Raw genomic sequence first — 21,784 nt, forward strand, 5'->3', positions numbered from 1 at the left:
CCGTGGGACCCGTCGCGCGACCCGGCTCCCCCGTGGCTGTTGAACCGACGTACGGGGCGGTTTCTTTTCTACCTGTACAAGGAATTACTCTTCCTGAAAACGTGCCCGCGAGGCTTATCTCGCGGCCGCGTGCACGAGTTGTGGCGTGACGGAAAATGGGTGGGTGCATCTATTTTCGTTCGCCGGTCACGTAACCACTATGCGGACGTACATTACGCGCTGCTACTCGCCCCGGCATCCATCGGGCCTCTGCGGTCTCCCCCCTCCCCCCTACCGGACACATGAACACGTTCCTCGGGGCCGGCGATCGAGGCGGTCGGTTGATCGGCTTCGATTAAGACGGAACCGATTAACCTGTTAACCGCGCGCGCGCGCGGCCCGTTCGCCGACCCGTCCGCGTTCGTCTTTCGACGACCTATAGGGTTTTATATAGGGTTTTCTATAGGCTTTCTATAGGGTTTTCCAGTGAGGGCGGGACGATTTTGAAATGGAATAAAATCGGCTGTGTATCAGGTATTGACGAATTTTTTTTTATTTGAAAGGCTCGTGTATGCCACTGTATACAGTGGCGGTCAAAACTTTAAGACGACGACTTTAATTTCAATTATACACGTGTAATGCAAGTACTGTCTTTCCAGTCAGTTTCTTATTTTGGGATAATGAAGACAAATGCTTGACCTTCTAATTCTCGAAGGCTTGTGTGCTAAATATAAACATTATTGAGTGAACAATTTTGACTTTGTTTTGAGTGTCTACAAGTAGCGGACATTAATTTAAGACGAATAGTATTATGAGATATTTACAATCAGTTTCATTCCACGGTTTTTTACCGATTCCGATGAACACTGTGTATCTCGTCGCTTTAAGTTTATCTGTGTAGAACAAAAGCGTGGGTAAATCTCGCAATTTAAGTACAAACGAAAGAGAACAAATTGTAACGCTACGAAAGCAAAAAGAAATATTTTTGGAAATAGCAACTCAAGTTCAAAACCGAACATAAATGTTTTTGTAACTGTGCAAATAAATGAGTAAACGATTATAATTAAAGATAGAACATGATAGCTTATGTTATTTATAAAATATTAATAATTCCTTTCTTTTTTCCTTCTCGTCTTAAACTTTTGTCTACTACTGTATATGGAATATGACATCTTTGAAATGTCCCCAGCGGCTTTGCACGGTGGCACATATCCGAGAGGTCCAATTATCAATGACTTTGCCGCATAACTCCGGCTGAATTTGAGCGATGGGCTGGGCTATGTTGACTTTGAGAGCGTCGGGCGATTGTGGATTACTGGTACAGACCTGCGACTTCAGAAAACCTCACAAGAAGAAGTCTAGAGGGGTCAAATCGCACGATCTTGGTGGTCAATTCAAGTCAGCGAACAAAGGCGTTGTCTGTGGTCATTAACTTTGAGCCCCTAGGTCAGTTGGATCTTGCGCAGCTCTAAATTTACTGAATTGTATTTATTAGTAAACTAGGAGGAAAATTTCGAAAATATAAAACGATGTTAAAGAAACTACTAAATGATAGGACACTGGGTATAATTACACCGTTCAAGAAGATTAAATCGATACAGTTCTAAAGAAATGAGAATTAATAATTCTGAAAGTAGCATGATTATCGACAGTTGTTGTCGTGTCTCCCCTCAGGGAACATCCGAGTGCAAGGAGGGTTGGCGTTACATAAAGCAGTGCATGGGGTGCGCGACACCCCGAGAGGCCTGTAAAAATGATACCGAGAACAAAATCACTGTACTCTGAATCGTAATTAAAAGATAATGCAGCTATTGACAGCTGGATGACACCGCTTAACCCAATACCCGCTATTATCCTTTATATTGAAATTTATAACATCGGATCTCTTCTACAGTGGTTCACCCGGTCAACGTGCCAAAAATGGAATACCACATTTGCATAATTTGAGAATAAATAATAATAATGGTAAATTCAGTTTAAGCAAGTTTAAAATAAAATCTGAACGTCTCTATATTTTTATTGACATTTTAATTGCGGCGGATAATGAGTTAATATTTCACTAAACAATAAAGAAGCGTCAATTACGAAATAAAACGACTGACTTTCTTTTTATAACTCGAGTACCTCAGAAATGCCGACACTCGACCGTTAAAGGTGTCCGACGGCCCCGCGAGGCGGCGTCCGTTCTCGCGCGGAATTAGTTAAAAAATGATCAGGCCTGCGACCTCGGTGATTGGTCACGTCGGGGACGCGGCTCGGTTTCGCAAAAACCGGTGGCCTGTCTGTTCCCGACGGTTTCCGGCCGATCGAGCTCACGTATCCCCCCCGGCCCCGCTGATTTATCTTAATGCTTCCCCGGTGTCCCGGATTATCAATCTTCTCGCGTGGCCCGTCTCGATCGGCACTTAACTTTTTGCAGCGGGAGGCCTCTCTCCCCCCTCCCCGCCCGAGAGGATTTTATTTCGGTCGTCGCGGAGCTGCGCGGAGCCGCGGCCGATCGATCACTTTCCTTTCCGTCGATTAAATTGTGTTTCCATCGGGCCGGTGTTCCTTTCCAGCGTTTAACCCGGGCCGGCGCGCGCGCGAGCCGGCAACACGCATCCCCCCCCCACCACCGGGGCCACGCCGTGAATGACGTGCGCCGCGATAAGAACCGTCGGCGTTCGCCGCGCCGAAGTTTCCGCGGCCGGTTAATTTATGCCACGATAATCGAGCCAATGAATGTCCCGGGAATAAAAATCCCTTCGAAACTTCGCCGAGCGGCTTCCAGCAATGCGAGTACATATAGCGCGCCGCGCCTTTCATTAAAACTTTGCCCGTTTCGCTGCTGGCATCGATTTCCGTCGATCCTCCATATTTTTTTTGTTTGTTTCGACGACGTATTCTGGTTTCGGGCGACGAGTTCGACTCGGGGCGCGCTAGAAATCAACACGTGTCCCTCGTGCACGGTTTAAACTTGGCCCTCGAGAGAGAGAGAGAGAGAGAGAGAGAGAGAGAGAGAGTTGCACACCTTCGCCCCGCCACCGGTGGGGCCAGAAATCACTGCGACACCGCCGCTGCAGAATTTGGCAAGGGAACGGGAGCGCGGCCGGCGAAACGAGCTCTCCGCGGCGGTGCCCGCGCGCCGCAGCCACCGAATTTGAGGTTTCTCGTAACCGTGTGGTAGAACCGACCCCGGTGCATCGGACCGTCTCCGTCTCGGCCGGTTGGACTCGCAATTGTTCGGAAGAAAGGCCGGCGGAGGGCCGCGCCGGACGATCGACCGTCGCGATATGTACACCGAACGAAATATACACAGACGTCACGTGCCAAGTAGGCGTAAACGGAGATCCATTGGCGACGAAATGAGACGTTCGGTGTATCGATGGTTTTCTGTTATTGCAACGGAGACGATTGCGGACACGTGGACGCATCGATAAAAAAGTTTGACAACCACCAATCAACTTTGTACATAGCCGATCGCGAGAGGACGGATGGCGCAAGCCTTAAATCATATTGCTGGAGGGCGGAGCCCTCGGACAGAGTACACAAGCTGTGTCATTTTAATCTAGCATCGCAGGAGGAAATATTAGAGATAAATAAATAAAAGGTTATTTCGTCTGAGAGAAATGAGAGGGGAGAAGCGTCGACCAATCCGTAAAAAGAGATGGGTATTTCTATCTAAAGTTATCTCTCTCTACGAAGCAGTTTCAGGCTTAGCAGCAGTGTTCATATACAGTACATGCTCTAATCAATATTTAACAATTTCGCATATTACTGTACAACATAGAAGAACTACGTCAAATAATAATCCACAGGATTTTACTAAATAATCCTCGGGGAACGCGTACCGGGGCCCGATAAAACGGCAGAAACGGAACTGGAAAAACAGGAATCGAGCAGACGGCAACCGGACGCCGTTCTCGAGCACGGACAACCATACTCGATATCGCGTATCAGTTGTAACGTCGCGTAATCGTAATCGATTGCGTATAGATCGAGCAGACGCGTGTTTCGTTTATCGCAGACGCGTGAAGGAGGCTTGCAGGGGTGGGCCAGGGGTCGGCAACCTCTCGCCGAGTAAACCGGAGACAGCGTAATTTGTCTAACTCCGGCTACTCGCAGTGGTTTGCAACCCCTTATTTTCAACTCGGAGGTGTAGGGCAAGATCCCCGGGAATGCGGCTCGCAGCCACGAGCTGTTATACAGCCGGGGAACCACAATAAACACGGTCCAGTTTAAAGACCGGCAATTCCTGCGAGAAGGCCGAAACAATTCCTGTTTCGACGAAGCACGCGGTCGCTGAAAATGGATAGCGTTATCGTTCAACCCTTATCGTAATTGTTTATTTAAACCGAGCGATCGCGGCGCTGTAAGCGGTGTTCGTACGATTCAACGAGATCGCAGCATAATGCGTACGATGGATGTATAAATTCTTTGGAACGAAACGAGATACGCGAGAGACGAAAGCAGACACTCGACGCGCCCCACGGCAGTCGAGCAATTATTCCGGCATCCCGGAGTTGATCGATGCGAGGTAAAAGTACCTATTATGAAACGCTTCTCAACCGGCAGCAAATTACGGCCGATTTTATCGCGACTTAAAAATGCGATCGTTAAATATTTATATACCACTGTCTGAAGGATCTATGTTTTTAGAGAACGCGATGAGAGACATATTTAATCCTTCCGTTATAACAAGGAGTCTGGGTGGCGAACATTTTCTACAGAATTTAATAAGTACGACTGCCAATCATTCGAAAGAAAATGCTTTTAAAATCTGGGAACAAAAATAAATGAAGCCACTCGGGAAATGAAAATCTTCTCGTTCATCCGGGGAAATGATTAAGGAAGTGCTAATCAACGCAGTTCAAGGGATAATAAAAATAGCGTTAACCCCTTGCCACCACGGCTCCTTTCACGCTGCAATTGATTAACACTTGTTTCTCGTTAATATCTCCCTTAATAAGACCAGACAATTCTTGTTTCTTTTATCTTCATTATATACTTTCGTTTTCCGACTTCGATAACAGAAGAATCAATTTTATTTCGTTCTAAAATAAATTAATAATATTCGTGTATCTCGTAGATCTTTCATGAAATTTGTATCACGAGTCCGACACGTTATTGCAGTGCAACGGGTTAATATTATTAAAAAGAATAGTACAGTGCAGGGAATTAAACGCGAATATTCGATATTTCTACCATCGGTTTTTTGGCCCTCCAACGAACGGAGATCGCCGCGGAGTCACGACGACCGAGCACGTCGTTGCCTTCAACAGATATCAAGCAAACGTTGCCGGGGTAGTTCGTAAGGGATGCAGTCGTATATCTCGATAGAGGAACTCGTCTTTGGCGAACGTATTCGGTGAAACACGGGACCTCGATAATTCCGTGGCTCGGTTGACGAGTCAAAGGGCAATATCGGCGGAGTTTGACGACGCTGATTATTTTCCCGCAGAGAGAGAGAGAGAGAGAGAGAGAGAGAGAGGGAGAGAGAGAAGGAAAGGGGATGCTCTCGGAGTCTCTCGCGCCATTGGTCCCGGGGATGCAGCGATGCCAAGGCCATTCCCGAGGGACAGTGGAATTGCTTCCGTTCGCATTCGAGCCCGCTCTCGATATTCATGCCGAACGAAATGAAGGAACGGGGAAGCCCTATATTCCGGGGGGCCAGCGAGCGAGCGAGCGAGCGGAGCAGGGCGAGCGGAGCGGGCTAGGACGAGAGGTGCGCGGCGGTTCTGCGGCTCCCGTGGATTTGTTCGCGTTTGTAGGGGTGTCCTTTTTCCGCGCTCGACGCGCGGCTGAAGAGCACTCGTCGCGATCGATCGATTCGAAACTATTCCCGGCCATTACGTCGGGAGTAGTCATCGGAGAGAGACGGACGACATTACCGGCCCCCGCTGGCCATGGTTCCGACGGAGATAACCGACCGAAAGAGAGCGAGAGAGAGCGAGAGAGAGAGAGAGAGAGAGAGAGTAAGAACGGTGTGGACCGGGTGGGGTCGAGAGGAGCGCGGCAACCATCCGCTCCCTTGGAGCGAGCGATTCATTATGCATCCGAACGAGATCTTTGCGAGTGCGACCACGATAATGTGTACGAGGCCGACGGGGTGTACGTAACCGTACCACGGCCACGATAACGGGCTAATAATAGAGACAAAGGGCTCTTCGACAACCGCAGTCTTTTCCCCGACGTTTGACGCGCACCCCTTTCGCCATCCACCGCGACGTCCGCGACGATTTTCACGGCGCCCAGACGCGCTTTGAACGCCGCCGAATAAAGTATAATTTAGAAGGAACGTTTCGAATAGAGAAACGATCGCGTGGTTTCGGATTAACATAAGTTATTTAACCTTTTAGGTACGGCAGGACTTTGCGCAAATAAAGTTTTTCGTAACTAAATTACGATTTTCTCTTAATATATATGTAAAGAAACTGTATTTCTTTCATTCAAATCCGCCGCTCAACGCGGCCATAGTGAGTCGGTGACAGCTGACGAGTAGGGATCGACTTTGTCATCGCGTGGGGAAGACATATGAAGATCTAGTGAATTAGAAAGAGAACCACGTGTATGATTGAAGTGACGAAACGAACTTACACCACAAATAGACTTTAATGTCGTTTCTTTATTACAGGTAGGATTAATTAAGGCTATTAGGAATCGTGGGCTGTGTATTAAATAAATTATCTTTATTACAGAAACTCAATTCTGATTATTTGATGGTGTGAGACCCCCCCTTAACCTCAACCGACACGAAATACCATTATATATATTTTTTCCGGATATCTATATATAGTACTAATAACATATAGTCTTTTCTTAATATATTGTATATACACACTTTCACTTTAATTGTTTGCTTTAATAAATAATAAAACAATTGAGTAAAGCACGAGCCATTCGCGAAAGCCACTATAGTGGCGCGTAGTATCTAAAAGGTTAACGCGTTGAGCGTCGCCTGATCCAAATATGAGCGACACTAATTTCGGGCCAATCTTGAATTTTCTTTGAAAATTTTTTCCCCACTCTAACATAGTCGACATACACATAACCTAATACCCCATGAAGGTAATCCCACGGTCAACCACTTCTCACCCAAATCGGTAAGAGGGACATCGCTCTCAGGTACGATTTTCCCATCATCACATAGAATCATCAAAAAAAAATTCGGGCCAATCTGGAAGATTCATTTGAACTGTAATATATTCGAACAGATTGAATTTGATTAGAATGTTTCGCATGCGAAAGAGTTCTAATTCCATCCCCTATGATAAATATTAACATTTCTAGTTTCGCTTTAATCAATTAAATTCCTTTAATTGTGTGAGGATTTTAGTGATAGATTCTCGGCACTGTACGTGGTAAAACGTTGAACGAGATAAAATAAAGTGCGAATCACCTGGCATATATTTAAATTATACTTTCACTTGTAAGACAAATAAAATTTCTAAAATACAATCTAAAAAGAACACTTCGGACAAATAAAATATGCGTAAAATATCGAACGAAACGAAACGTTGAAATAGGGTCAGCGAGCACCGTGCACAATTTTCGATACGTGTTTGTTCCTTTTCTCTTTTTTTTCAATTTTATCCTATGACGGCGCTGCCCCGATTAAATTGAAAGGTGATCCGGCAAATGGAAAAGGTCGCGAAAGATCGATAAATAAAATAGTATCTAGATCCTCCGCGGTTCCTCTTGGCGACGGCTCGGTGCCGGACCGACGGACGAAGTTATACCGTGCCCGGCTAGGGGGGGGGGACGGTATATTTATTATTTACCCTTTCGCTGGAAAAATATCGGCGGAGCGACCCGCTATTGGTCGAGCAAACACTGGGCCGCCGGTTGATCCGGATGAAACACGGATATTTATCTTTGATCCACTTAAATGTGCCGCACCGCTGTAATAAAGTATTGCACGTCGCCGGCGCGCACGCACGAGGAACTCGACAATTTTCGATCCCCGCGCGGTGAATCCGCGGAGACGATGACGAGAGGAGCCGGTGTTGGAAGTATCGAGAGAAACACCTGTAGAAAATCGCGGAACATCTCGGTGGCAGTTTCGCGTGCGCGGAGTTTACCCACGGAGCTCGTTCCGTCGCTGCAGCCGAAATGGAGGTCCCATTGTGCTCGCGAATCTTTCAATTCCCCGAGTCTTTTGTGCGTTCGCCGTCGAGAAGAGTCGCCTCTCTCTCCCTCTCTCTCTCTCTCTCTTTTTTCCGTAAGGAGCCCGTGAAAAGTTATAGAAATCGCGTATCAAAGAGAACGAAGCACTGTGGGCCAATCGCACGGCGAACGCTGCGAGGAATCATTTTAGAGAAGTGTGTTTAGAGTAAAGGAAATTTTTAGCGACAGTTAAGTCCCCACGTTTGGGCCGCGATGCTTTGTGTCTCTTGCCTTATAAGGTTACCTAGTATGCATTTAAATTATACTAAATTCTACTTTTCCGTCGCTGATACTGTTGGATTATAACTCGAATTGTTCAAGTTATACTCCAACGGTGTCAGCGTCGCAAAAATATAATTAACCCTTTTCACTCGAAGCCATTTCAATTACAAATCTAAAATAATATTTCTGGCTTGTAGTATTTCCATTTTATATAACAAAATTCATTCTATGTATATTAAATTGAGTCTCGTGACGCATATAACAGTTACTATTTCAACAATTTTTTAAATCGAAGCTTTGGCAATATCTGTAAAAATAATTTTGGGACGTGTTACGACAATTTTAATGGCGCTGTAAAGTCGCCCCTCGAGTGCAAAGGGTTGAAATAAACTAGTTCAGTCATAGTCTAGTATATCAGTTCCTCTATCATTCAAATATTAATGTCTAAATCTTATATGTCTAAATAATTCCATTTAGCAACAGAATGTTTAAGAAACTGAACAATTGATTAGACAGACATATTCTTCACACAGTACCTTTTAATACAATTTTTAACTATGGTCAATTTTCTGCTGCGTATTATAGTTAACGTAGAAATCACCGTCGCTTCCTTCGGTTTCCCTATAAAGTCCGCCAACGTCATCGCGAGTCTCTGCGCGTCGCGTCGAGGGGGACGATAGAAAAATCGTGCGACGATTGGGGTTCAACAAGTGTTGCATCCGACCGCGTCAGCCGGTCGGTAGCACCGCCGGCGTCGGCCCAGCAGATATAATTAACGTGGGTCCCCGCGTTCTCGCGGCTACTTGTTGGCAATTTCTTGATGGGGTTGCGCGCGGCCGGGATTCTCGAAGCCGGGCCGGACACGGGCGAATCACGGCAATTAAAACGAGCCGGCCGGCGTGCAGCGGGGGAATTTTCGACAGGTTCTCGGGGACAAATGGGTCCCGTCGGCGAGCCGGGAGTAATTCGGCGCGCTCGAGGAAGCGTGTAAAACGTGTCGCGCCGCCGTCCGAGCGGACTTTTTGGCGTCGAGCTCGCCTCGACGGTGCCCACGGAAAAAGTGTCCCCGAGGGGGAGGGGGAGGCCCGGGACGCGAGTCGAAAAACATCAGCCAGTCGAGCATCGAGGTGCCCGGAATTAAAGGCGCTGCTCCGGCCTGAAGTCTCGCAACGGTGTCTCCGTCGTCGCGACGGTAATGACTTTCGAGTTCGCCGTGTGATATATCGAATCGGTCGCCGAGTCGTTGCCAGTCGACTTCCCCGCCCGTGTCAAACATGTCGGACGACGTGCTATACTGCGCCGAGCAGATCAAGATCCCGCCGACGTATCCGGAGATTTTGAAGGTGTTCATGAAGGCGGCGATTCGCACGCAGCCTTACGATCTTCTACGATGGACGTGCGCCTATTTCCGGGCGCTGGCCAACGGCGATCTGCCCCCCATCAAAGTACCAACCCCGTCCAGAACCCCCGGCACACCGAGATTAATTAATTGTATCAACGACACCTGCGCCTCTTAGCTCGCCGGTGCGACTGCACGGCGGAATTAACCCTTTGCATGCAAGGAATTTTTAAATTGCCGAGACTGTTCTCTTCGACGAGGCACCGGGTTGCTTAATTTTTCACACGTTCGCGAGTGCTATAGCATTCGCTGTCACTGTGACATAGCCTCGACGGAAATAATGTGTAATACTTTTAGTTTAAAGGTAGATCTAGTTAAAATATTCACTATCCGCGAACGTGTTAATTTATAATTTAAGAAGAAGGGAGTAGATCATGGATTTTTGTGCAAAAACTAAAGGTATATCTTTTCTATTTCAACGAACGTGTCAGGTCGAGAATGGTGTTAGAATATATCCGAAATAAGCTGCGCAGTTTCTACGCCGTCGATACGTCGACACTCGTCCTCGAAGGGTTAACAACCGTTCGATAGACTTCGCTATTTTCCTCGTCGAACTAGATTATTTATCAAACACTCAAATAATGTGGGACGATCGATAACGCATCGTTATCTTCTGTTGATCGATCGAATCACGTGCTGGCAATTTCTCGAGCAAGATTCTCGTTCTCTATATCGTCGATACGTCGACATTCTTCTTCAAAGGATTAAATAAGGGCTCGATGGACTGGATATCCTAAAGATAGAGAGAGAGAGAGAGAGAAATTGTAGGACGATCTGCTCCGGTTTAGAGATGAAAGCGGCTAAACTGGATTTCCATTCGAATGGAAAATACTTCAGAAAATAGTGAGCCCCGTGGTAGGAAAACGGCCTCCGCTCGATCTCGAAAGTCGTAGTGTCTCGGTTACGCTGGAGGCGAGTAAGAGAGGCGAGTTTGAACGGAGCCAGAGCGTGTCCCTTCCGCATCCCCATTATCTTACAAAGGGTTGATTAAAGTCGGTTTCAGCCGGAGCTCGTTTCGGCTCGAGTGGCGTCGTTAAACGTAATCTTTTTTCATTGCCTCCATTGTGCCACCTATATATATATATATATATTTCTTGCGCCGTCCGCTTCGTAATTAAGTGGATAGATAGGTAAATCAATCCGACCGGGGGAATTTAATTATCCGAGTGGAATTAACGGGGCTGGCCGGTCGGCTTACATCTTCGAGCTCGTCTAATCGTATCGGGCGATCAGTCGATTCCTATCGTAAAAGTTTAAGCTAACTCTGCGATAGAAACCGAGAGACAAAGAGAGAGAGAGAGAGAGAGAGAGAGAGAAAGAGGGAGGGAGAGAAGGCGAGGGCAGAGAGTTACTGAATTTTCGCGAGCGCAGCGGGTTCTCTAACGCTATCAATTCCCATCGGGACCAATCGAAAGATTCGACCGCAGAGTTCGGTTAATGGGCCGAAATACCGTGGAACGATTAAATCGGTTAATCCGGCCCGTCGCTATAAATTAATTCGGGCCGACCGCGCCGGCCAGGACCGCGCTCGCGCCGCCGCCGCTCTTTCTCCGTCCGTCCTCTGTGTTTTCTATCGCCACGCCGATGCATAATAAACGACGCGACGTCCATGACCCGCTGCGAATATAACGCAAGCGTCCGGAGCCTTGAACTATCGGATCCTCCTATTTCTCCTAGTCCCGGACAAAGATTTTTCGTTCCGCGAGAGAGAGAAAGAGAGAGAGAGAGAGAGAGAGAAACGAGGCTGCGCGAGCCGTGTCCGTGACCCGATCACACAATACTCGGAGGGATTATACTCGACGATATCGTCGTCGGTATTTTTATTCCGGCCGCGTCTCCCGCCGGCTCGGATTCTCGTCCCTGACGTCGGCTGTAAACCCGACGAGACGTCGAATATCGCCGGGCCGTTAACCGACTGCCACGTTACAACGGGCGGGCTCTCTCTCGTCCGTTCCACGCGAAACGCCGCGAACAAATTCCGAATCCATAAAATCGCGGCACGCGATCCGACCGTCGGGCTACGACCCGTGCCCTTCCGCTTTTCCCCGGGAATAACCGATCGATCCGCTCTCGCACTCGACTACCTTCCACTTTTACAATTTTGTTAATAAAGTAACTCGCGACGGCCGAGGATTGTTCCCGGGCGCCACCGTGACGACGGGACGGTAATGTCCTTGACCGGACTCTTCCGCCAATCATCGACCGGCGACCGTGACTTCTTCTCACTCTCGTTACTGCCATTATTATTATTAATATTACAATTATTATTATCACGTTATTATTATTCCTGTGAATTTCTATAGTAATGTACTATTGTCACTTTTTTCCTGGTCCCATATACTTTTTATTTGTTTCGCTAGTTAAACGTTCTTTTCTTTTATATTTTATCGTTTGCTGTATATGTGTAAACCTTTATGTATGGTCGTGTTTGGCTTGTCTGTAAATGTGAAAGTCGATAGACGGCTCTAATTGTCTCCTCGGAGACCGTGGGATTGCTCCAATATATATTTTATACGGGTTACCTTCTATTATCTTAAGGGGTGTCTACTTACACCACGATCGCCTAGCGTGGGTTCGTATTTATTTGTTAGTACAGTGTATATTATTTTATCCACATTGTTATGTCTATCCGCGTATTATTATCATGATCACCATTATTATTACAACGATTGTTATATTACCATTACGATTATTATCGCGGTGATTTTTGCGTAGCGAAAAAGCTGACCGCGCCTGCAAATATGATGCCGGTGCCGCAGGGCGAGGGAGGTGCAGGTGCTTCGAAACGTGACCCATAAACTAAAATTAATGCTCGTCCGTAGTCGAGCAATATCGGCCCCGTCCCGTGATCCTCTCCTCCCGATCTATACATTTTAAATAAACGCATATATTAGCGAATATGTTTCTATATTTTCGATAGAACGGGGACGCCGGAACTATGGTCGCTGGCCAATAAAATTCCGTCGGCCGATAGAGAACCGTTCAATATTTCAATGATACGCGAATATGTTATCGACGCTCTGAATTATTGACGCGCGGCCCTCTTTTATTAGCGTCGCGCGACGTGCCGGAAAAGGGTTGAAGCTGCCCGAAATGAGACTCGTTTTTCTATTACGGTCGTCTATTTCGGTCGGGGATATTCTTATTGAAAGAAGATGTGTATTTAAAAATTAAGAAGGAGGCGGGAATTATCCCAGGGGGCGGGGCCTATTGGCCCTAGGAGACTTTGGTGCATTCGCCTATTATTGACCATTGTTTTTTGTTAATAAGTCGTCAATAAAGTTAAGGAAATAATTATTCCAAATGACCACGAGAATCCACTGTTTTACAAACATTATATAATATATTTTTATGTGTTTAAAAAATACGTATTTAAAGAATGGTGAAAAAATAAAAGAAAGGTGAATAGAGTCCGTAAAGAACAGAGTCATCCCAGCATTTCCTTAGAATAGACTGGAGTACCCGCCGTTCGTGCACCCGACGAACATCACACCTGGGTACCTGCGGACCCTTTTGAACACGTTCGGTCCCATCGAGACGGTCGGTATGGAGGCGCTGCTGGAAAAATGGCAGGGCATAGCCCTTCCTGAGACTAGCCTGTACCAGATCCTGCTGGTCGGCCAACTAACGACCGAGAGAGAGTGTAACTTTTTCAAATTCCTCGCGATCGCCTGCGGATTCTTGGGCAAGGTAAGCCGTCTGGCCCGAGAATAGAAGCGCGCTCGCGACATTCTCTCGTGGAATACCTAAAATAGAGCCACAGCTTGTAATCTGGTCCCCCCATCTCTTCTCTCTCTTTCTCTTTCTCTCTCTCTCTCTCTTTCTCTCTTTCTCTCTCTCTGCTGCTTCTTCTCTGCACCCTCCGCGATCTTCATCGAGTCCGTATAAACGATATTTTTAGACGAGTCGTTAATCGATTCGCCGGTGGCACGGGCCATGCGGCGGTGATCGATCGCAGAGGCGCGCCTCTTTTTATCGGTCCGCGGGTATTAGCATAATCCACCTCGAAGGGAGACCACGATTTTTCTCGTTGGGGTGCCTCGTCGAGTCTCGCTTTTAGCTCGAGTCGTTTGTGTAACTTAGTGGCCACGAATTTGGGGGTCGCGGTGGATATATAACCTGACTGTCGTGTCTTCTATGGTTAGCACGTAATGGAGACAGGGTTAGATAACGTGACGCACCCTTATTGTTGTACCGATACGACTGACCAGAGAGTTAAAACATTCTGGAACTTTAAGGGCATTGGGAGCATGTGTAGATATGTACTAGGTTGGCTTTATTTGGATTTATTAATTATTGGTTTAATTCGATTTATTAATCGATGCATTTTTTTCCAATAAATGGCAGTACAGAAAAAAACTTAGCGACTTATTGGTCAATGGAACATATTACACAATTTATTTTTATTGCGTAGTTGCACTAAGGGGTGCAGGTTACCCCCAATTATTCAGCTATTTGTTACTTTACTGCTGTAAACTGTGCAAGACAAAATAGTCTTTAAAAAGTTATAATTATTTCTTCACAACTTCTTCAAATTGTTAACAGAATTACCACGTCGTACACCGCATAATTTCTTCAAAAAAACTAACTCTACTTTTCGGACCCATTTTTCTACCTTCTACAAATTGCGAATAATAGCGATAAAATATATAACACCGGAGCTTACGGGGGTTAATTGCCGCCCCTTAAAGCGACCGCGCGCTCGAGCAAGATAAATCGCGTAATAAATATCTGCACATGCTACGAACTTTCGAAACTTTTTAAATCTCCGAGTTGGCGATCATCCCTTATGAATGCCTCTTTATTACGCGCCCACTCCCCCCTCTCCCTGAAGGGGTACTCCGCGCGTCGCGCAGGTGCCAGCGCGCGCGCTGACCGAGTGCCGACGAATTACGGTAGAGAAATTTGCTGGGACAGGATCGGTGACATCGACGAACGGAAACGACCCGTCGTTTCGCTCTCGAGACCGTCGGGATCCGTCGCACAATGGCGGAATAAAACTTCGGTCGATTGATTTTCGGTCGCCGGAACCAAGGAGGTTTCCAGCCGGCGCGCATTGTCCGGGACCCCGTTCGAAGATACATAACCATCGGCGTATCGGTTCGAAGGGGTGGTAGGGTGGGTGGGGGTGGGTGGTTGTATTTAATTCGCGGACTTTAATGCGAATCAATGAATCATCGTTAGCCGGTTGAATGAAATTAATCACCGGCCATTGTTGCCCGGCTAGAATTCGCGGCGATTCACACGGGGCGCGCGCTCCCTTTTGTGCCCAAGCAGAATCTAACCGAAACGATGATATACGTGTGCGAATTGCTGACGGAAGAGCCAGAAGGCGGATCGGCGATGATACCGTTGCCGGTGTTCCTGCGTCTGTACGCGTACCTGTCCGAGCTGGACTGCAGCGGCGTGGAGCCCTGCGTGTGCGACGAGCCGGAGGAGATCCTCGAGCCGTGCGGCCCGACATCCGCGTCCGAGGAAACGACCGCCACGTCCCGCTCGAGCCTGTACCGTGTCCCGTGCGGCGACGTCGACGAGGAGGAGCGAGAGGAGGTGCGCCGCAGCCGGTAGCGTCGTCGCGCCCACCGGAATACCTAAAATCCCGACGGATCCCGCCGACAATGGCTCTCTCTCTCGCCCCGTCCGCGCGCGGAAAGTACCCGGAGAATCAAAAGCTAGTGCACGGCTCCCACCCCTGAAATTATTGGCCCCGGGATCGGCCGCGCGCGTGCGAGCCGAAGGTACTTCTCTCATTTGCGTGGGCGTACCCGGCTTTTGGTCCTCCTACGAGTCCCTGCTCGATCCTCGTGGCTCTTGCATTATTTTGCCGCTTCTTCGCAGCGCCAAGTAGAGCATCCCCCCTCCCCCCCTCCGGCGCACGGTATTCTCTCTTTCGATCACTGTCGAAAAGGCTTCCGCCGTTGCTCTCGAAACGCCGTGCTCGCCGATAGAGGCATCCCTCTTCGAACCAGCGAACCGTTAAACAATAGGTTCGCGGAGCCCCCGGAGCAACCGGCATTTATTTATTCAGAGCATCGACGATTTTTATCGTAACGCACTGTCACACGAGACACGCTTTACGCGACAAATTACCAAGCCGTTTTGCACGGTAGTTTCTGTATGTTGTGGCAATTTACGCGGACGCGATTGCTGCGGTATATCTTTCTGAAGCTATTAGTTTAACCCCTTAAAATAAAAAAGACCGGCCAAAAAGGATCAATTTTTTTTTTATTGTAAAAAAGACAATTTAGAACGTCGTCTTGGCAAGAAAATTACAAAAATACAAGAATAATCCAAATTTTTATTGCAATTTTGGATTTTGATACACATTGCAGAAAATAGTCGAATATCGTAATATTACACGCACGTCGACATTTTTATCTTTCTTTTCGAATTCCCATTTCAGAAGAAACATTATTATCAGCAAAAACATTTATTTATACTTTTAAAACATGAATAGCAACGATACTGGTATTTATAAAATTATTGTAATAATTAAAATATATTAAAATAATTAATATATATTAAAATTATATAAAGTACAACGCCGCTCGAATTATCTCGAGCGTGCACGTTAAGGGGTTAAAGTAATCGACTCGAGTAAAGTAATCAATACGAGTAATCTATCAATTTCATAGTAATCTATCAAATCTAAAGTAATCCATCAATTTGACATTTCGATTCAGAAATAATCCGAGACCCTATCCTTGACGTCGCGATACCGCGTCGACCTCTACGTACGAATCGTTTACCTCTGTTCCGAGCATACCCGACCACCGTCGTCGAACAGTCGGCGGAATCGACTGTGCCCGCGAGCTTATAGAGGCGACTCATTTTTCGGGCAATTTGCGTTCGACCGCGATTAATGGAACGGAAAAGGTTGCGAGCGCAAACTGGAATGCTCTCGGGCCGGTCCCCCCGCCAGCGCGCTCGCGCGCTCAGCCCGACGATAACCAAATATAATTTCGTTAATAACGCACCGGTGCAAATGGAATCGCGCGCAATCGAAACGGTAACCCGGGAAATAATTAGTGTACGCGCGCCGGACGCGGAGTTTCCCAGCGTCGAAACGAGCCGCGCAAATTTACAGAACGGTCGTCGCGCGCGCGGCGCGGCGCGGCGCGGCGCGTTTCGGTGCTGTGAAATCGCGCTGGGTCAGAGAGCTATCGGGGATCGATCCAACCTCGATTGGTTTCTATGGCGGGGCGCAGAGAGTCGTCGGTTGGCTCTCGGCCGATCCCCAGTTTCTGGGCCGCGTTTTTCCGCGGGTTTTCGAGCCGCGACTTCTCCTGTCCGCGCATCCGCGTGTCGCTTATTATTATTTATGCGGTTGGAAGGAGGAGGCAACGCTCGAACACGCGTCGAACAGATTTCTTCGGACTAGTTTTTCGCACGGAATTTGTACAGGGTGTTTTATAATTCATGGCTGGAATTGGGTCAGATACCGTGGCTGGAAATAACACGGAAATCAGTTTAGTTGCCGAGAAAATTACGTTTAAATATCAATCGAGATATTTATTATTATTATTATTATATCGACTAATGCATTTTTTCGTGACATCATTTGGTTAATGGTTGAAAATAAAATCTTAATATCAAAATTTATTATTTTCAAGATAGAAAATATAGCAAACGTAATCTCAGTGTTTTAATATTTATTTACACATTCGCAGACAATTTAAAAATGTCGCGGCAACCCCTCGAGCTCCTTTTCGAATTAAAGAACACATCATGCGCGGTTTAATAAAATAATTAATATATATTTCACGGAATTCATCGAATCATTCTCAGTCACGTCTGCTATTTTTAATTGTTTATTCCCTTGAAAACGAAACCTCCCACGTAGTTGCGTTATTTATATTCCTCTCATCTCCGGCCATAAAACCTACCAGGGTAAATTTCTGTCATGAATTATGAAACGCCCTGCTTCGCAGAGTTCCAACCGAAGCCCCGCTTATTCGATTTCGCAACTTAAAAATCACAAACGTTGGAGAAGTGCAACCGCGAGTGTAAAATAGACGATGCAGCGACGACGTCGAACAAAAATTTAGGGGCTGCAAGATGACCAGGGCACGGACGCGTGCCGTCTGACGTCGAGCGAGAGCGTCTCGTCGGGAGTGTTGACGATCCTGAAGGACTTCGACGTGGTCGACCAAAGGCAGTCCGAGGTGGACGGCGACGACGTGCCCCTCGAGGGTGTCCAGATGCTGGCCACCCAGCCGAAGGACGCCGCCGCGGACGGCGAGGAGGTTGGTAGCAGCGAAAGGGCGAAAAGGGCGCGGCCGCGAACGCAACCCGACAACGGGGGGGTCGTATGAAAAATGCAGCCGGTCGATCAAAGTTTCGCGACTTAATTAAGGCCGGGCGGAGCGATACAGCCCCGGCGCAGATGGAATATCTGATTTCCCCGGGCCGGAGAGGAGAGACCGCTCGGAAAAAAACCTCCGAGTCCCTTTTCATTTGCCCGGTGGAAACGAGTTTGGTGTTTGCTCGCCGCGCGCGCTCTCCTTCCGAATCCCGGGTTTTTCCGAATCGACCAATCGCTTTCCCGACCGCGTTTCCAACGCCGCGCGCGCGCGCTCGCACCGCCACCAGCGGCGTGTTTATCCAGCGAATTGAACGAGGAAATTAATCGAGCCACCGCCGGCTGCGAATTTCGCTCGGCCAGCCGATCAAGCTGGGAAGATCGAGGTCCGCGCCGACCACCGATCGCCGACCGGAAGACGAGGAGGAGCCTTTCGCGGACGCTGCCGGGGACTACGGTGCCGGGGAGGACAGGGACGACAGCCTGTACACGGAGTTCGGGGTCATGGAGGGCGAGGCGAGTCTGATCAGCTTCGACGAGGTGGACGATTACGTGCCGGTCGGGCTCGGGGACATTCTGAGGGGCATCTGCGAGTGTCTGGAGCCGGCCCGTGAACCCTCTCGAGAGCCGACGCCGCCGCCGCCGGACCCCTTCGGCGAGTTCCTCGAGAGGATGTGCGCGGAGCAGTGCCAGGGCCGGCTGCCCACGGTGTTCGAAGTGCCGGGGATAGGCCCTCCGATTTGCAGCAACCATGTCACCGCCGTGGGGCTCTGGATGGCCGATTGTGCCCGGCGACAGCAGGGGTTGGTCGGCCCAAGGAACGTCACACACTTCCTCTGCCCCGATCTGCAAGCCAGCTGCTTGTACGACCCGGAGGACTGACCGGGACCCGACCAACCTCTCTCTCTCTCTCTCTCTTTCTCTCTCTCTTTCTCCCGTCGATTCCCACGAAATTTGTCGGTGTGCCGCGTCCGTGCGCGCGACAAACGCATACGTAATATTACCCGTTGATATCGCGCCAATTATGAGAATATTGGGCGCGGAGTTCGGACGAGTCAGATATGTTCGAATAGTTTGGCGAACTCTCTGAATAGCAGTCCGTGGCTACGGACAAAGGCACTGACCACACAGAGCTTTTGTCAGGTTATGTTCGATCCAATCACGAGGATGTTTTAATTGATTTTTATCTTTGTTCGCGGAACCAATTATGCATACGCCGCAATTTAACGCGGACACGCTAGTCGCGATGTTGCCACATAGCTCACATTTTTTTCTTTTCTAAAACGTAAAATTAACAATTGATTCTGCGTAGGTGGAAGTGAGATATCGAGTTTCGATAAAGGAAACGATGTTTTGGAATGTTCGAATTGTATTCTCAAATTTGTTGGTATCGATAGTGCTCGCTTTCGAGTGACAATGGTTTGAAAATTGCGCTGCGGATAGGAAATATGATGGCGGGAGAGTTGATTACGTTAAACTATTAGGTCGTTCGGAAAGTCGTTTCGTTTTTTTCCTTGGTGGAAATGAAACACAATAGATTACTGAACGAAAACTATTGCAAAGAATCGAAGAAGACAAACAAACAAAAAAAAAACAAAAAAAAGAAAACAAGACTTAAACAAGACTTTCAGTTGTCCAAATATATAATGATTATGCAGCTTAAGCGTGAAGTTGGCTGTGAGAAAATTAAGTCTTGGGAAAAACGAAATTACTTTCCGAACAACCCAATATATATATAATAAATATGATATAATATAATAAATTAGAAGAATGTAATGTATAGTTTGGTTTATAAATTAGAAGGGTATAATAGCCATTTATCGACTTGCAATTTAAAACGGAGTAATAGGTATTTATTTAACGCAATTTAAAACACTGTGATACACGGTTCGACGTAATTAAATCGTAGCCATAGTATAATTGGTTTCGCGGCAAAAGACAAATCACAGAAGAGCCATTCCCGCGACGTTTCCGTCGCCCCGGCAGGGGCCTCGAAGAACCGAGGGAAGAAGTTGCGACCCGGGAGATTTACGACTGCGTTAATTATTTAGCCCGCGGAGCGACGTGGCTCGAAATCGTCGAGATACGTAAAATCTAACCCGGATAACTTCTTATCTGCCGTCTTATCGTTTGTAGTTCCCAGCGGCATAATCGCGGCGATTTGTCTTTGTTTCCTCGCTCGACGATAATCGAGACAGATGCGAGATCCGCGGGAATCTCAGCCGGTGGATCGACGTATGGAAATCGTCGCGGGTCCCTCGCGGCCTGTCAGCCGGGCAGACGCGTCGAGCCTTTTCGGCGCGCATGAGTTACGCGAAAAACCAGTCGAGGCGACGAGGAGCACCGCGCTCGCGCGTTCGCCGACGATTTCGGATTCCGTGTACGTCACCGGGTATCCGAGCGCCGTCGTTTCCGGCCCTGTTTTTCCGCGTGTGGAATCATCGTCCGGCGATTACCGAGCCGGCCAGGCCGCAAGCGGCGCGCGTCCGTTTCCCGTAATTCCCGCGATTAGATGCACCTTGGTCGGGTGCTCGGGAATCGGGACGAGGCGGGCAGAGCCGGGCCGGCATACATATAAGTCCCGGGTGCCGGCTGGCGTCGGCCAGGTTGTTCTCGTTCCTCGAACGACGCCGGAAGGAACCGCTTTTCCCGTGGTCGGACTCCGGGCTCCTTTTCGCCAGCCAGCGAGGCTCCCGGGTAAGAAGGCGGGTCTCAAGGTACGTCTCCGCGCTACATTAAAAGTCATGACTCTCACGGAGGAGTCTCACGGCTGAAACGCGTCCTTTCAGCTACGCCGTGCGGAGCGGCGCGCACGGCTCTTTCGGTTTTCCACGGGGCTCTCTCCGTCTCGACAAAGGCGTTACAAGCTTCCGTGCTCGATCGCGGTTTGAAAAGCTCTCGCGATTCGGGCTGAAAGGGCCGCCCGCCCCCCTGACGTCGTCTTCCGTCTAACCCGCGCCGCCGCCACTCGAAAGAACGATGCCGGGAACCTGGTCGTCATCGCTCGCGTTCTGCTGCTGCTGCTTGCTGCTGCTGCTGATCCACGTCCGGGCTCACGCATGGATGCTTCAGAATGACGTCGACAATAGACTCGGCAGCAACGAGCTCCCAATCTCATTCGACGAGAGAATAAACCTGATCTACCCAGGTAAGCGACGTGGCGACGAGAGAGAGAGAGAGAGAGGGGGCTGCGGCGAGCATATAAAAGATCGTCGCGCCGCCATGGAGCACGGCGGAGGAGCCGCCGCGTGCTCCTAACGAGCTTCCACCGTACACTATCGGTGCTTCCTTCCGACAGGGACGAAATGGTGCGGAAGCGGGAACGTGGCGTCGGGACCGGAAGACCTCGGCAAACACATGCAGACCGACGCCTGCTGCCGCGAGCACGATATGTGCGCCGACGTGATCGAGGCCGGCCAGAGCAAGCACGGCCTCACTAATCCCAGCTTCTACACCAGGTTCTTTTCCAAACTTGATATTCGCCGCGGATCGACGCGCTATTTCCTCGGCCAACTTCCATTCGCCGTGACTCGGGGCTGCCGCTTTAAATTAGTTCTTCTGCTGCCTCTTTTTATTCGCTTTCATTTTATTCCTCCTCTTATTCGCCTCTTCTTTTTTGACTACTTCTTCTTCTTTGACTACTTCTTCTTCTCCTCTTTCTTCTTCTTTTTCTTTCTTGACTACTTCTTCTTCTCCTCTTTCTTCTTCTTTTTCTTTCTTGACTACTTCTTCTTCTC

General features: G+C 48.3%; 2 protein-coding genes across 2 annotated transcripts in view; both read left to right on the forward strand.

Moving 5' to 3' along the window:
* The window catches only part of Dtn (transmembrane protein 132C dtn), a 99,679-nt gene that overhangs the window by 36,602 nt on the left and 41,293 nt on the right, over positions 1-21,784 (forward strand). The window lies entirely within an intron of this gene.
* On the forward strand, positions 9,542-13,459 carry LOC144468174 (ropporin-1-like protein). The gene is given in 3 exon segments (XM_078177442.1): positions 9,542-9,559; positions 9,561-9,791; positions 13,193-13,459. Coding segments are annotated over 3 exon segments (516 nt in total).

The sequence above is a fragment of the Augochlora pura genome, chromosome 3 (genome assembly GCF_028453695.1).
Source record: "Augochlora pura isolate Apur16 chromosome 3, APUR_v2.2.1, whole genome shotgun sequence".
Classification (NCBI taxonomy): Eukaryota; Metazoa; Arthropoda; class Insecta; order Hymenoptera; family Halictidae; genus Augochlora; species Augochlora pura.